The 15,730-nt window shown below is 47.7% G+C and overlaps 1 protein-coding gene across 14 annotated transcripts in view; it reads right to left on the bottom strand.

Annotated features, from left to right (window-relative positions):
* Positions 1 to 837: 837 nt before the first annotated feature.
* Positions 838 to 15,730, bottom strand: part of LOC118214045 (abl interactor 2) — a 34,855-nt gene continuing 19,962 nt past the window's right edge. For 3 of the 14 annotated variants that reach the window (XM_035393467.1, XM_035393469.1, XM_035393473.1), the window contains 7 exons: positions 14,424 to 14,570; positions 12,068 to 12,192; positions 7,609 to 7,836; positions 5,726 to 5,887; positions 4,839 to 4,916; positions 4,102 to 4,275; positions 838 to 3,486 (listed from right to left, as the gene is read on the bottom strand). In XM_035393467.1, the coding sequence (XP_035249358.1) occupies positions 3,311 to 3,486; positions 4,102 to 4,275; positions 4,839 to 4,916; positions 5,726 to 5,887; positions 7,609 to 7,836; positions 12,068 to 12,192; positions 14,424 to 14,570 (1,090 nt within the window). In that variant the 3' untranslated portion in view covers positions 838 to 3,310. The remainder of the gene's footprint in view (positions 3,487 to 4,101; positions 4,276 to 4,838; positions 4,917 to 5,725; positions 5,888 to 7,608; positions 7,837 to 12,067; positions 12,193 to 14,423; positions 14,571 to 15,730) is intronic. The other 11 variants (XM_035393468.1, XM_035393471.1, XM_035393474.1 and 8 more) reach the window with 6 other exon arrangements.

The following is a 15,730-nucleotide window of genomic DNA, read 5'->3' as shown; positions in this document are numbered from 1 at the left end:
GTGTTTGACTATATTTCACGTGCAAACCAGCGGTGTTTCACGCGGCACCCTCCCAAATTTGTAACATGGGCTGAAGTTTAAAAAAAAAAAAAAAAAAAAAGCTGTTCCTGGTTGTACTCACCAGTTATCCAGCTAACGCGGTAATCCTGCTTGTTGAAATACCCCCCAGGAAACTTCAGTGGTTTCACTCGATGTGTTCAGGAGGAAACAGACACTAGACCAGGAGAGACACTGTACAGATATTACACCAGGAGAGACACACTGTACAGATACTGTACCAGGAGAGAGAGACTGTACAGATACTGTGCCAGGAGAGAGAGAGACTCTGTACAGATACAGTACCAGGAGAGAGACTGTACAGATACTGTGCCAGGAGAGAGACTCTGTACAGATACTGTGCCAGGAGAGAGACACTGTACAGATACTGTGCCAGGAGAGAGACACTGTACAGATACTGTGCCAGGAGAGAGACACTGTACAGATACTGTGCCAGGAGAGAGAGAGACTCTGTACAGATACAGTACCAGGAGAGAGAGAGACTCTGTACAGATACAGTACCAGGAGAGAGAGAGACTCTGTACAGATACTGCACCAGGAGAGAGACACTGGTTAAAATGAGACACACAATATTAGCATCAGGGAGCTGGTTGAACTCGAAAAGAAGTGTGTGCCCATGTCACAAGAGCTTAGGGGAAGGGTACACTGAACTCTGCAGCATTGTCAGGACATGTAGAATGTTCTGGCAATCCGGTCAAAGAAACCTCAGAAAACACAAGGAAACCTAGTCGATTCACATAATTGGCACGGATAAACATTTAGAAAAACCCATTAAACACATTTATTTCCAATAGTCTCCTTTTATTGTATTCATCTCAGAACGTTGGTTCTGTTCCCGTTACTGGTCTGACCTCTGACCAAAGGGGTCAAAGGTTAAAGGTTACAGGTGTTTGGACAGAGGGCCAGGTGTCCTGGACGCTCAGAGGTCAGAATCAGGACATGCACGAGTCACGAGCACAGACCCACCGTCAAGAACAAGGTTTGAAACACAGATGAAACCCCGCCCCAGGACACAGCAAAACCCCCATCCAAATTCACATACAGCATGTAAATACACATCACTCTTTTGTGCATAACAGTTTGAGGCAGATGTTTTTTTTTTTTTTTTTTTTGCATTAAACACAAACTTATCCGTTTGAAGATTCTGTGCCATTTCATGTTGACAGAACACGGATCCTTTCCCAGCCAAATGACTCGACGACTCCTCCTCTTACCTGGATTACCATCAGACCTGGGTCAAATACGTATTTATTTTGGATTCAAATACTTTTCTACGCTTTACTGATCTTGTCGGGTGTACTGGAACCGATGAAATACTCTCCAAAAGTGCGAACCCCGCCTTCTGGTCATATTGGCAGGCTCAATTAAGCCAGGCAAGATCAAAAGAGCACAGAAAAGTATTTGAATCCAAAACAAATACGTATGTGACCCAGGTCTGATTGCCATAGAGAAACAGAAACGAGTCTTTCAGACGTCACTGCACTGCGTGGCCCTTCCCACAATGTGCTTTCGGTGCTAAAATACAAACGTAAGCTTCTCAAACGTTCACACTCTGCCCAGTTATTATTGCCAAGTGCCACCGCTCCAACTGCCTTATCTCACCGTAGATCCCGTAAAATGAAAATGAAGTTCATTTTATTTCAGGTTTTTGAATTAAGTAGAAGTTTCTGTTTAATTACAACTCAAATCTCATGAATATCAAATTATTTTGGAGCTTTGCTGTGCAACTTATGTCCCCAATATGTATCCCCAATATTTTGAAACCAAGAACATTAATATTAAAAACTACAGCTTATTCCTGTTGCAGATAAATTCAGTACTGGGGAGGGAAAACATCTCAACCTGTTTTCGATGTATTTCTTCAGCTGGACAGGAGTACAGGGGGGCAGTATTGCAAAGCATCACACGGACATTTAAAACATTACAATATGGCACTAGACTGTCCTCCAATACTTCCAGATGCTTCTATTGCATGAATACTATTACTAGCCACCACTGCTAAACACATACGCAGATAACCAAAGCCAAATAAAGCCGAGAGCTGGGATGAACAGAAGATGAATAATTTAAGAGTTTTATTAGAGCATGCAGTCTTGTGTAATACTACACACAACATCTCAATCGAATGGGCATTTTGGCTTGAACCACGACACGACAACAGCTCGCAACCAGACAAAAGCAACTTAAATACTGAAAGGAATAATAAAATAAAAAATAGAACAAAAAAATAAAGCATCAAGTCATCTACAGGATTTAGTGTTGCATGTGTGCATGTGTGTGCATGTGTGTGCGTGTGTGTGTGCGTGTGTGTATGAGTGTGTGTGTTCACCGGGTCCTGTCCTCTAAGTAAGACAGAAAAGCGAAATGTGCAAGACCGATTCATTATGTAAATCACAAAAGATAAAAAAGGCCATAATGTACACACTGTGTAATCATGTTTACTATCTGACCAGGTGCGTCTCTGTCAGTCCTGTCAACAGACAGAGCGGAGCGTGAACTGCCACTGTGACAGAATTCACTGAAACTGTAAAAGAAAAAGAAAAGTGAAGAACCAATCACCACTGTTCAGCTCATCGCTCAAAGCTAAACAGTCTCCAAAACATCTGCACGTCTTTAGTGTCCCAAATCTGAGCACAGGAGTTCTGGGGGGGGGGGGGGTTAAAGCCACCCAAAAAACACATGCTGCACACCTGCCATCCCACAATGCACCGCTCCCAAGACCGCGGCCAAACCTGGCATGGGCGAAGGCGCCACTTCAGCTGGTATGGAGGGGGTTAGAAAGGGGGAGGAGACAGGAGTGACAGCCTGGGGGTAGGGGTGGGGGGGATTTGTTCTGTCCTCACATCACATTTCCCTTCAATCTTCATCTCCCATTCAAACAAGAAAAAAAAAAAACAAAAAAAAAAACGATAAAGTGGTTGCTTTCTGTTTTATTACAATGGTACCCTTCAATGTGATATCGCATTTGTGATCGCCATAGTTATTTTTCTGTGGGAATTTTGAATTATTTGTTAAGTAATTCCACTCCCCAGTACTCAAAGGGGACGTTCTTATTGCAGTCTTGGACCATTAACCAAACTCACCCACCCCAGTACATATATATATATATATATATACACACACACACATATATATATATATATATATATAATAACCACGCATACAGATATGTACAAACACATGTAGGCCATGTGTGTATTGTGTACAGATCTGCATGCGTAGCAGGTGTGGGGGTGAGGGCGCCCCCTGGGGCTCAGTCGGCGTAGTGCATGATGGACTCCACGTAGTTGCCGGGAAACAGGCCGGTGGTGCCGCACATCACGCCCTCGTACCAGCCGTCGTCGTTCTTCTTGATCACGTAGATGATGGCGCCCTCCTGGAAGGAGAGCTCATCCTCCTTGTCCCTGGCGTAGTCGTAGATGGCCACCACTGCAGGGGAAGCATTCGAGGTTAGCCTTAGCACATTAGCATAGCTCGCTCGCATTTAGCACTTCAGGGACGCTGTGCGTGCCGGTTTGGGGATCTCACCAGGTCTGGCACGGTCATATTACTTGTGGATACACTTACGTTCTCTTGTACGGCCATGCGCTTTGGACGACATCATGGATTTCGTATTTTTACAGTATTTTAATGCAGCCATAATCTTTTACGTTTTATGTCTGCTCTTGTGTAATTTAAGCCTGCTTGTGTTCAACTTCATGTCATTTTGCCGTGAAAAGCGGACACATTTTTAAAAATACGTTTGCGCATGTTGGCGAATATTTTTGATACGTGCTCTTCTTTTACGTGCATTTTTTGCAATTTACTTGATTTTTTTCGTTTACCGAGAGACAGGTGCTAGAAACTGCCCTTTGGCTGTAGAGGCTTAATGAAGTGTACAGAATATGATGCTTGTGTACAACAACGATGCTTTTTATACTTTACCCAAAAAACACGCAAGCAAACAAAATGAAAAGCAAAGGATAAAACTTAGCGTACGTACAGCACGCGGTGGGAGGGGGAGAGGATGGAGGGATGAAAAAAGGGAGAGATACGGGCGGGTACCTTTCTCCAGGTACGTGCGTGGCGCCCAGGGGGGGTCCTCTTCCGCGTAGGGGTCGCTGTACTCCACCACGGCCGACTCCTCCTCCTCGTAGTCCTCCGGAGGAGGGGGCGGCGGGGGCGACTCCTCAAACACCGGCTCCTCTGTGGGGGGCGGTGGGGGCGGGGCGTCCGAGACTGGGGTGGGGGGGGGGGGTCGGAAGGGAGGAGATCGGTGAATACAGAAACGCAGATATAGTAGGCTCACGGCTCTCTGCCACGAGTGGGAGTGGCTCCACAGGGCCACGCCCTGCTCGCATCACTGAAGCGGGGCTTATTTACAGGACGCCAGTGTTCCACTGGCGGACGAAGCACCGATGAAACGGGCCGAAGTGAATGCGCGTTCAGCGGAGCGTACAGAGATGGAAACACCAACACACACGCGCCCACTCAGACACACGCGTGCTCAGACACACTCGGCTACACACCTGCACACTCGGGCACGCACGCACACGCACGCAGGATGTTGCCGTTCCCCCCTTGATTTCTGGGGACAGCGGCATGCTCTTACACGCTCCATTTCACGGGCCGTCGCCTTTACTTCCCCCAAAGCGACCCTCCCCTGCGCTCTGGAGGGAGGACCGTAACAGAGCGTGCTCAGACCTTCGGGGTGGAGGGACTCCTGGCCCGGTTTACTGACAGACAGCAGGGGGCGCTGTAGGGGAGGGGGTCGAAGGGGTCGAAGGCCCAAAGCCACTTACTGGTCTCTTGAACCCGAGCCACGAAGCCCATCAGGGGAAGCTGGGGAGTGATCTGCAGGATGGAGGGGGGCGGAGGAGCTAGCGGAGCCGATCGCCCAATCGCGCGCGGGGGAGGGCGGAGAGAGGGGGAGGGACAGATGGAGGGGGACAGATGGAGGGACGAAGACAGGAGGTGAGGACGGGAGGTGAGAGGTGGGGAGGGGTGTTGTGTGCCAGAGAGAGAGCGAGAAATAAGAGAGGGAGACAGGGGAAAGGAAAGGGGGTCCAAAACAAGAGAGAGGAGAGAAGCGAGTTTAGTGTGCAGACAAACGTGAGCCCAGCGCCAAACAGTACAGTCACCGTGACAACAGTTAGTGATTAAACACCCTGCGGGAGGGGGGTGATCTAGGGAGGGGACATTGTGCCTGGCAGCTTATTGGAATTTATAGGACACTCCCGTGTCCTATAAATTGACAGTAAAATGAGTAACTGGTGGTTATGGGAACCAGATTTATTCCATATAGTATAGTAAAACAGGCACTGGTAAGTTTTACTGTCAACAATCATTTGTAATGGGGCATCCCTTTATGATGTCAGATGTGGCCCTTTATGATGTCAGATGAGGCCCTTTATGATGTCAGATGTGGCCCTTTATGATCTCAGCTGCACCAATTCTTTTGTCCGAGAGGTTCGAGAGGAAAAGCAGGAGGGCTATTTGGCACACAGCCCTGCTTTGTGATAATGAAACGCAACTTGCTGCCCAAAAATACAAAAGGCAGATCCTTGGAAAGTCAGGGGGTATCCAATAAAGTACCGCATCTTCTAAATCGGGCCTATAAGGTAGTTCACCCATTAGTAAGAATGTGTGTGGTGACATCATGCACGGAGGATGGGTACTGCGCCCTCACCTTGGCTCTGGTTGTAGTACGGCCCTCCGTTGACCTGATTTTGGGGCGGGTTCGGCTGGCCAGTCACGGAGGGAGGGCGGCGGTACGGCAGGGACCCCCCCGCCGAGGCGCTGTTGTGTCGGGATCCCGGCCTGTTCATGCTGTAGAACTGAGGAGCGTTGCCTGCAACACGAGCCACCAGGGGGCGCCAGTGAGGTGAGAGACAGTGGAGCGTTGATCCCATCACTTCTAAACTCTCCCCCCCTCCTATCACTTGTATCATTCTTACGTAAATGTGTATAAAAACATGTCACGTAATATCTATCCGTCTGATACTCCTCTCAGTGAGAGGGCAAACTCAGAGGAGACTCCAGGCCTGAGCAATATACAGCGACGATAATTATCAAAAAATGCAGAAATGGTCATTGCCACCATGTGGTGTATTGCCTTTCTTTTCATCTTTTTGTCTTTAGTTATACCTGATTTGATAGTAAACATCCAAACGTCAGAGGCCACAAGAAATGCTTCCAAGGGGAAAAAAATGCCACCACTGTTACGTAATGTTGATAAGACAAGCCAATCAGCAGCAAGGTCGTACAGCTTCCATGTGATCGTGTGAGGTGTGTTTTATCAACCACTTAGAAGCTACGAGGCCTTGCTGCAGGTTGGCAGCCTTATCAACACTCAATATATCAACGCTAAACAGTTGCAACATTTTTTCCCTGGAAGCATTTAACACAAACTCTGAAGTTCTGATGTTTATTCCAGTATCTGGTATAATTAAAGAAAAGGATGAAAAGGAAGGCAATACACCACATGGAGGCGATGACCGTTACCGCATTCGATAATTACTGAACCAGTATATAATCCAGTCCTAACTCTAGCCAATGACAGCCAAGCAAACTGACCACTCAACTAACCAATCCACCCACCCGGCCATGATGCCAACCATCGAACCCACCCACACAATCAACTGACCACGCCCACAGACAGCACGTTTCCATGCCATTTCTGCATGCAGCACAGAGGGTAAGATGAGCCGTGCCACACACACGTCTGTAGAACAAACACACAGAGAGCATGCAGATGAGCTTCGCAAGCAGTAGAAACAAGACGATGGGCAAATTCCCTAACCCTAACCCAGCTTTGTGTATATTCCCAAGTGAAACTATCCACTTTCGTCCTTTAAGTTCCTGGGTTTTTTTTTAAGAATGTAGATTTCTCCAGTGTACACAGTGGGTCTGTGGGGGGCCTCAGTGGCCCCTGCCCATCACTTTCCAGGCCTTCCAATGCATGGTGACGAAGTCTGGAATCCGCGGGCCCCTCCCCATGACTCTCCGGACCTCCTCGTGCGTTTTGCCATTTCGTGAGGACCTGTCCACTTAACTATTCGCTTCCTGTTTAGGGTCAAAAAGGGCCTTGCACGACCAAGCTGGACTTCCTGCGGTGAAGCTGGCCTCCAATCTGCTTGGCTGGTGCACTACCAGGGACCTCTCATAGAGAAATCGCCTTTGGAGCAAATCCCCCCCCCCCCCCCCCCACAGAAAATCTTACCTGCTGACAAAACCTTTAAATTCCATTCTGAAATAAGCCTAGCTTGATTCTCAGCAGTACAGCACAAACAAATGCGAAATCAGAGAAGAAGTCCAAGACTGGAATCTCTTCTGAAAATGAAAAGAGTAGGCGACCCTTTGCATCCCCAGTGCATCATGGGATTTATGGACCTGCCAGCACACGGAGAAGCGCAGGACGTTGTGGAGGACACGGACTGGCACTGGACTGCAGGAGGACGGGTGGAGACAGGAAGTGGAATGATGGGGGATCTGAGGGGACCGTGATGAGCCACAGCGAAGCGCGGACTATGGTGGGGGGGGGGGTTTGGGATGGGGGAGGGGGGGACTCACCTGGCGTGGGGGAGGTGGTGCTGCCAGAGGTGGCGGCAGCGGCGGTGGCAGGAGGGGGGGGCTGAGAGGAAGGGGGGGTCTCGGCGGGTGGGGCCGGAGAGGGGTCAGGGGTCGGAGGCGGGGGGTTAGGTGGAGCGTTAGGAGGGGCGTTGGGCGGGACGGGAGGGGCAGCAGAGGGGGGAGTGGGAGCAGAATTGGGGGGAGCAGGAGGGGTACCGGCAGCCCCTGCTGAAGAGGCATCAGTAAGCGCAGAAAACGCAGAAAAAAGCAGAAGAGGAAGAAAAAGAAGGAACAGGAAGATAAGGAATTGTTTTCTTCAAATGTTTCCTTTCCGTTGTATTATTTTTTTGAAAGTTTTAGCAGGAGACAGGTTAGGCAGGGACTATTCTGTGCCGCTATACACCGGTTTCCATAGCGATTCACCTGCTCGAGGGACACCACCACTTTACTGCAACACACACTGATTTACAGCAAAGCATAGTGCTTTTCTGCAGCACACATCACTTTTACTGCAGCACAAACTGCTTTACTGCACACGCCACTTCACTGAACATTAAACCTCAACAATGCAGCACACACTGCTTTGCTGCATAGTATACACTGTTAATGCAGCACTCATTGCTTCGTACAGAGCACTACTGAAGCACACATTGCTTTACGGCACAGTAAACTGCTTTACTGGATTACATACTGCATTACTGGATAGCACACAGCTTCACTGCAATCAACTGCAACAGCAATCAAACAGGACTGTCACAAGGAAAAAGTCTGATTCTCTTCGATTCACATTTCTCAATTTCTACAAATCTGTCTCGCCGCCTCCACCCCGGTTTTCCGAGTTTTAAAGGAGTACCATGGTGATTTTCACACTTTCTCGGTTTTATGTGCTATTTGCACAAGAGGCATTGAAGAAACACAATGAGCAAAGTATTAAATATGTCCGTTCTGTATTCTTGGAGAAATATGCGTTTTAAATTCATCGTCCTATTTTCAACCGGTTGAGAAAGTTGTCATTTTGCTACGTCATTAATACAGTAACCACTCCCATTTCCACGCCCCGTAAAGAAAATTGACAGGACACACCGTCCTGCTGTTCAGACAATGCAAATATTTGACTAACGTTAGGTTCACTTAAATTAGAGTGCCTTTAGATTATTTCTGGTTATATTCATTTAGCTAGCTAGCTAACGTTTGCTTTCATAAGGCAATGTTATCGATAACGTTAGCTTGCTAGTTTGCTTTTATGAGGACGTTATAGTTGTGCTTTTATCTTAACTTGGCTAGCTAGATATCAAAAATTATCATTGGATATAAGTCAACGTCCTTACCTTAGCTATCTACCGATACTTGATATACTAGCCCTACTAAGCTAGCTAGCTTGTGAAAATTCAGTCTCCCAAAGAGAGCGCATATCATGGGGGTAGCTATGGTAACGGGGCACGGTCTGTCAATCATAGCTAACTGACAGTTCTCATTACCACGCCCAGACGGTTCGGGTGAATTTTTATCGTGGGAAATTTAGGCTTAGAAAAATACGTTTTAAAGTACATTGAAATGACTGAAGAATAAAAAAATTATGCACATTTGTTTTGTTGTTGCCTGAAGACAACTGGAAAGTGTCACGTTCAACCACCATGGTACTCCTTTAACAGTGATTGGTCGAACTGGGCGCACGGCGTGTACTGAAACCAAGGAACAAATCCTTTCTAGAGCCAACCACGAAATGTCCAAATCGCAGAAAAATGCGACACCTGGGATGGTCTTGGATGCGACAAGGTTGCCTTGGCAACACCTTCAGGTCAGAAAAATTGCCGGTTGCAGGATATGAGCGTGCGCATGCTGTCTGAATAAAATGAGTCTGCGGGGCACTGGGTGGATCACCCTGCTAAAGCACAGGATTACCACACAGTAGCCTGCCGCTTGGTCTGGTATCTAACTCCACAGGAGGTACATAACTGACAGTAGCATCACCCAGGGAGGCGGGGCTTCGGTCATCAGAGTTTCCTTGTCTAAGCAGGCTAGATTGCCTCCCCGGGTCAGTCTGGCTGCTCCAGCTGCGCATGAACAGTCCAATGCAGCGACTGCGCAGACAAGGTGCAGCTAGCAGCTCAGGCTTCAGAAAAAAAACACGTGCCTCACATTTACAAACGATGTTGAAGAGACGAGGCTGCAATAGCACTGGGGGAGGGGGGTTGCAATAGTAAGTGATTTAAAAATGGTAATGCAATGTGTTAAAGGTGCCTCTGTGATTCCCATGTTAAGTGCTTGCGTTGTTATGATGATGTTATTGCGAAAAGGAGATGTTCATTTCTTTCCAATGATTCTCAGGGGTCTAAATGAAAAGGAAAGCAAAACCTGGCTCAATGTAGTTAACCCTGGGGTGCTCCATAGTTTGCCCCTGGCTCAATCCTGACAGTTAGTTCCATAAGCCAGGGAAGCTCAAACTCTTGGCTTAACTAATCATTTATGTAAGTGTGGTAGAGTGGAGAGGTATTACACTGGTGTAAAGGTGTATAAGGGTGGTAGAGTGGAGAGGTATTACACTGGTGTAGAGGTGTATGTGAGTGTGGTAGAGGTATTACACTGGTGTAGAGGTTTATGTGAGTGTGGCAGAGGTATTACACTGGTGTAGAGGTTTATGTGAGTGTGGTAGAGGTATTACACTGGTGTAGAGGTATATGTGAGTGTGGTAGAGGTATTACACTGGTGTAGAGGTGTATGTGAGTGTGGTAGAGGTATTACACTGGTGTAGAGATTTATGTGAGTGTGGTAGAGGTATTACACTGGTGTAGAGGTTTATGTGAGTGTGGTAGAGGTATTACACTGGTGTAGAGGCTTATGCAAGTGTGGTAGAGGTATTACACTGGTGTAGAGGCTTATGTGAGTGTGGTAGAGGTATTACACTGGTGTACAGGTTTATGTGAGTGTGGTAGAGGTATTACACTGGTGTAGAGGTGTATGTGAGTGTGGTAGAGGTATTACACTGGTGTAGAGGTTTATGTGAGTGTGGTAGAGGTATTACACTGGTGTAGAGGTTTATGTGAGTGTGGTAGAGGTATTACACTGGTGTAGAGGTTTATGTGAGTGTGGTAGAGGTATTACACTGGTGTAGAGGTTTATGTGAGTGTGGTAGAGGTATTACACTGGTGTAGAGGTTTATGTGAGTGTGGTAGAGGTATTACACTGGTGTAGAGGTTTATGTGAGTGTGGTAGAGGTATTACACTGGTGTAGAGGCTTATGTGAGTGTGGTAGAGGTATTACACTGGTGTAGAGGTGTATATGAGTGTGGTAGAGGTATTACACTGGTGTAGAGGCTTATGTGAGTGTGGTAGAGGTATTACACTGGTGTAGAGGTTTATGCGAGTGTGGTAGAGGTATTACACTGGTGTAAAGGTGTATATGAGTGTGGTAGAGGTATTACACTGGTGTAGAGGTTTATGTGAGTGTGGTAGAGGTATTACACTGGTGTAGAGGTTTATGTGAGTGTGGTAGAGGTATTACACTGGTGTAGAGGTTTATGCGAGTGTGGTAGAGGTATTACACTGGTGTAGAGGTGTATGTGAGTGTGGTAGAGGTATTACACTGGTGTAGAGGTTTATGCGAGTGTGGTAGAGGTATTACACTGGTGTAGAGGTTTATGTGAGTGTGGTAGAGGTATTACACTGGTGTAGAGGTTTATGTGAGTGTGGTAGAGGTATTACACTGGTGTAGAGGCTTATGTGAGTGTGGTAGAGGTATTACACTGGTGTAGAGGTGTATATGAGTGTGGTAGAGGTATTACACTGGTGTAGAGGCTTATGTGAGTGTGGTAGAGGTATTACACTGGTGTAGAGGTTTATGCGAGTGTGGTAGAGGTATTACACTGGTGTAAAGGTGTATATGAGTGTGGTAGAGGTATTACACTGGTGTAGAGGTTTATGTGAGTGTGGTAGAGGTATTACACTGGTGTAGAGGTTTATGTGAGTGTGGTAGAGGTATTACACTGGTGTAGAGGTTTATGCGAGTGTGGTAGAGGTATTACACTGGTGTAGAGGTGTATGTGAGTGTGGTAGAGGTATTACACTGGTGTAGAGGTTTATGCGAGTGTGGTAGAGGTATTACACTGGTGTAGAGGTTTATGTGAGTGTGGTAGAGGTATTACACTGGTGTAGAGGTTTATGTGAGTGTGGTAGAGGTATTACACTGGTGTAGAGGTTTATGCGAGTGTGGTAGAGGTATTACACTGGTGTAGAGGTGTATGTGAGTGTGGTAGAGGTATTACACTGGTGTAGAGGTTTATGCGAGTGTGGTAGAGGTATTACACTGGTGTAGAGGTTTATGTGAGTGTGGTAGAGGTATTACACTGGTGTAGAGGTTTATGTGAGTGTGGTAGAGGTATTACACTGGTGTAAAGGTGCATATGAGGTGTATATGGTATATCCCACATTAGTAGACGGCACAGCCGAGAGTTGCTCTTACCTGGGAAGGCGCTGGGAGGGGAGGGGGTTGGCACGGCGATGGGCACGCCCACGCTGCCACTCCCACTGTTCTCTCGGCTGCTGCTGCGGCTGCTGGGGTGGCTGCCCCCACTGCTGCCACTGCTGCTGAGGACAGAAAGCACAGCGATGACGTACCGGCTGCCCCCCCCCCCACCACCACCCCCCGCAGAAATTACACTGTCACCACAACTACACTGATAAACTACACTATCATCACACTGTCACTGTATCTCTCATACTCAGATTATGAAGGAAAATGTATGTATAAATGTAGGCCTATTACATACACATATAATGATGCATTACACTTGAATACATGAACAGATAAACTAAGGAGCAAGGTTTATAACACAACCAGAAATGAAATAACATTTATAACAAATTAATAACACATTTATAACACAGACAGATACTCGGGAGAAATACATTAACACAAACATATAAACTAGGAGCAATAGGTCTACAATACATAAACACAATAAGCAACAATACGCTCATAACACGAACTGAAATACATTTACAAAAGATTTACAACATGAATCAGATTAACCAATCCCTTAAGGAGCCTTTCCCAGTTTGTGTGTGTGGTTTTAATACAGTGTAATAGCAGGGCAGGATATTCCATTGTACCCATGAGCAAAGGGATGTAACCTCAAATGCTGGAGCTGATGTTCAGTCTGGATAAATGCGTGTGTGAAATGAAACCCCCGTGGAAACTTGGTTGTGCTTTAGGTGGACAAGATAAAAGCTCAAGATGAAGGTAGCGGTGGAAGGGGCGTGTGCTCCACCTGTCAGTCATGTGTACCCAAGGTAACGGCAGCGTACGAGGCAGTCTACACCAGAGCCAAGCAACTGTATAACAAATGTAGCCTAATAGAGAACCCACTGGAGAAAGAGTGAGAGACGTGAAGCAAAGGGAAATACTGAAGCTGCGCGTTGTGCTGCTTCAACATGCAGGTCGCCTGCCGTGGTCTCTGTGAGTGTGTGGGGTAGATGGGCTTCAGAAATGGCTAACTCCGCTTTCAGCGTTGAATCTGTCTACAGGTCACGCTGTCTGATGAGCCAAGAACTAGAAAAGCAAGGCAGAGGCAGAGAGAGGGAGAGAGAGAGAGTGAGGAAAGAGAGAGAGAACTAGAGAAAGAGAGGGAGAGATGAGATGAGGTTGGAATGAATGTTATTACTATGGAGACAGACTGAGAGAATGAGAGGAACACAGGACCCCAAGGACAAAGATCTCATTTCAACATTGGGGGAGGCGTGTGTGGCAGAAAACAAACAGCAAATTTTCTTTAGGATGTTTCTTTTTGTGGGGTGGGGGGGAACAATACCACCCAGTACAGCATAATATAAGGGGGACTATTTTATTTTGCATCCATGCCCACAACACACAGGAGAGAGCCAACATTTGGAGCAACAGAAAACTGGAGCCATCTCAGAGAAATGTGATTAGAAACATTTAAAAAAACAAGAGTGAAGGGACAGAATGAGAGAAAGAAGAGGAATTGGCTCCACCTGGCATGCAGAGCGTACGAGCCCGTCCCTCTGGGCGTGACCCTGAAGGGTGGTGGGGAAGGGGGCGGGGCTTTACGGCTGGTTTATGCTGCGTGCGATTCGGTGTCAAAGTGAGCGCTTCCTTTACGATGCGCGGCAAGGAAGGCGATGGAGCGGAAGCCCGTTTGCCCGTTTCCAGATGTGCTACTATGGAAACGACGTGCTTGTATAGTGCATCACACGCACTGTTCTATCAGAGTGCCAAATTTCACCCCTCCGTCACTCACACTGTTCTCTTAAAGTGCCAAATCGCACCCCTCCAGCACTGTAGCCACTTCCCCTGCTCGTGACTCAGAAGGGGTTTTTTTTTTTTTTTTTTTTGCCAACAAGCTGTCCTGTTGCGTTTCTCAATTTATCAGCCAGATAGGGGGAGAGCAGTAGTGAGATGGAAAGAGAGAGGGAAAGAGGACAAGAAGCAGAAAGATGGAGAGGCTGAAGGGGAGATGAAGGGAAAGAGAGGGACAGAGAGAGGCCGAGCTAGAGAGAGGCTGTGAGTGGGTGTGTCCTGGGCCATGGTGGGCGTGTCCCAGCTGTGTATGGGTGTGGCCCGGTCGGCAGTGGGTGTGTCTCGGTTGTGTGTGGGCGTGTCTATGCGGTGTGTGGGCGTGTCTCTGCCGCGTGTGGGCGTGTCCCCCAGAGGTGGGCGTGTGCAGGCGTGTCTATGCCCGTGTGCGGGTACCTGTACGTGCGGTTCCTCTGGTTAACTGAAGCTGTGCGCACCGGGCTCTGCTGTGTTTGGGCGTGTCTATGCTGCGTGTGGGCGTGTCTCGCCCGTGTGCGGGTACCTGTACGTGCGGTTCCTCTGGTTAACTGAAGCCGTGCGCACGGGGCTCTGCTGTGCTGGGCCCATGCTGCGCGTGGGGCTGGGGACATAGTCGTTAGGGACCACAGGGGGGCGCACTGGCTCAAGGGTCCTATAGGGGGAGTGCCGCCTGTGAGGGAGGGGGGGGGGGGTGGGTACGAGAGCAGTTTAACACACGGGTGAAAAAGTGAGAGGGAAAAATAAAATGTGAAAAACACAATGCAACCTTGGACGGGAGGGGAGGGGAGGACAAAGGGAATAAAGGGGAGTGCTCTTGGTTCTACTGGGACAGCCATCCTCAGCGTGAAATGGGTCAGCTTCACTGTGTGCTGGAGTGTATGAAGCTTTGACAGTGTTCCTTCTCCCAGAGCATTCCCTCACTCTGTGTCCCAAACACACCTCTACAGACATCATTAAGGGTTCTGACCAATATAAAAAACGAAAGCAAACCACTACTATCACGACTACTAACCCTATCAACACCAATCTGAGCTAAAGCACACGTTTACATAAAATACATTTTAGTGTCTGAATATACAGTCGACTGGAAAGTGAACAGATTCAACTGCCTACTGCTGCCACAGGCAGTGCGATACGAAGGAGGATTACAAATTAATATAAGCATTTAATGAGCAGCAATTATCACTGGTGGCAGAGCCTGTTCTGCCCTAGACTGTAAGCCAGTGCATTCTGTGCAGGCTAGCAGCTCACTGGCGCAGCTCGTTTGAACAGTCAGTGCTTGGTGCTGTATGCTAGCAGCTCATTTGAACAGTCAGTGCTTGGTGCTGTATGCTAGCAGCTCATTTGAACAGTCAGTGCTTGGTGCTGTATGCTAGCAGCTCATTTGAACAGTCAGTGCTTGGTGCTGTATGCTAGCAGCTCATTTAAACAGTCTGTGCTTGGTGCTGTATGCTAGCAGCTCATTTGAACAGTCTGTGCTTGGTGCTGTATGCTAGCAGCTCATTTGAACAGTCTGTGCTTGGTGCTGTATGCTAGCAGCTCATTTGAACAGTCTGTGCTTGGTGCTGTATGCTAGCAGCTCATTTGAACAGTCAGTGCTTGGTGCTGTATGCTAGCAGCTCGTTTGAACAGTCAGTGCTTGGTGCTGTATGCTAGCAGCTCATTTGAACAGTCAGTGCTTGGTGCTGTATGCTAGCAGCTCATTTGAACAGTCTGTGCTTGGTGCTGTATTTCACAATCTCACATTACGCTATGAGGTCGGGAAACCTCAGCCAATGGGAATCCAGCACCAGAGTGATGCACGGCAGCCATTTTCCCCAGGGATCTTAA

This window comes from Anguilla anguilla, chromosome 15 (assembly GCF_013347855.1).
Source record: "Anguilla anguilla isolate fAngAng1 chromosome 15, fAngAng1.pri, whole genome shotgun sequence".
NCBI classification, from domain to species: Eukaryota; Metazoa; Chordata; class Actinopteri; order Anguilliformes; family Anguillidae; genus Anguilla; species Anguilla anguilla.
The sequence above is the reverse complement of the archived record's forward strand: the minus strand, read 5'-3'. Positions and strand labels throughout refer to the sequence as shown.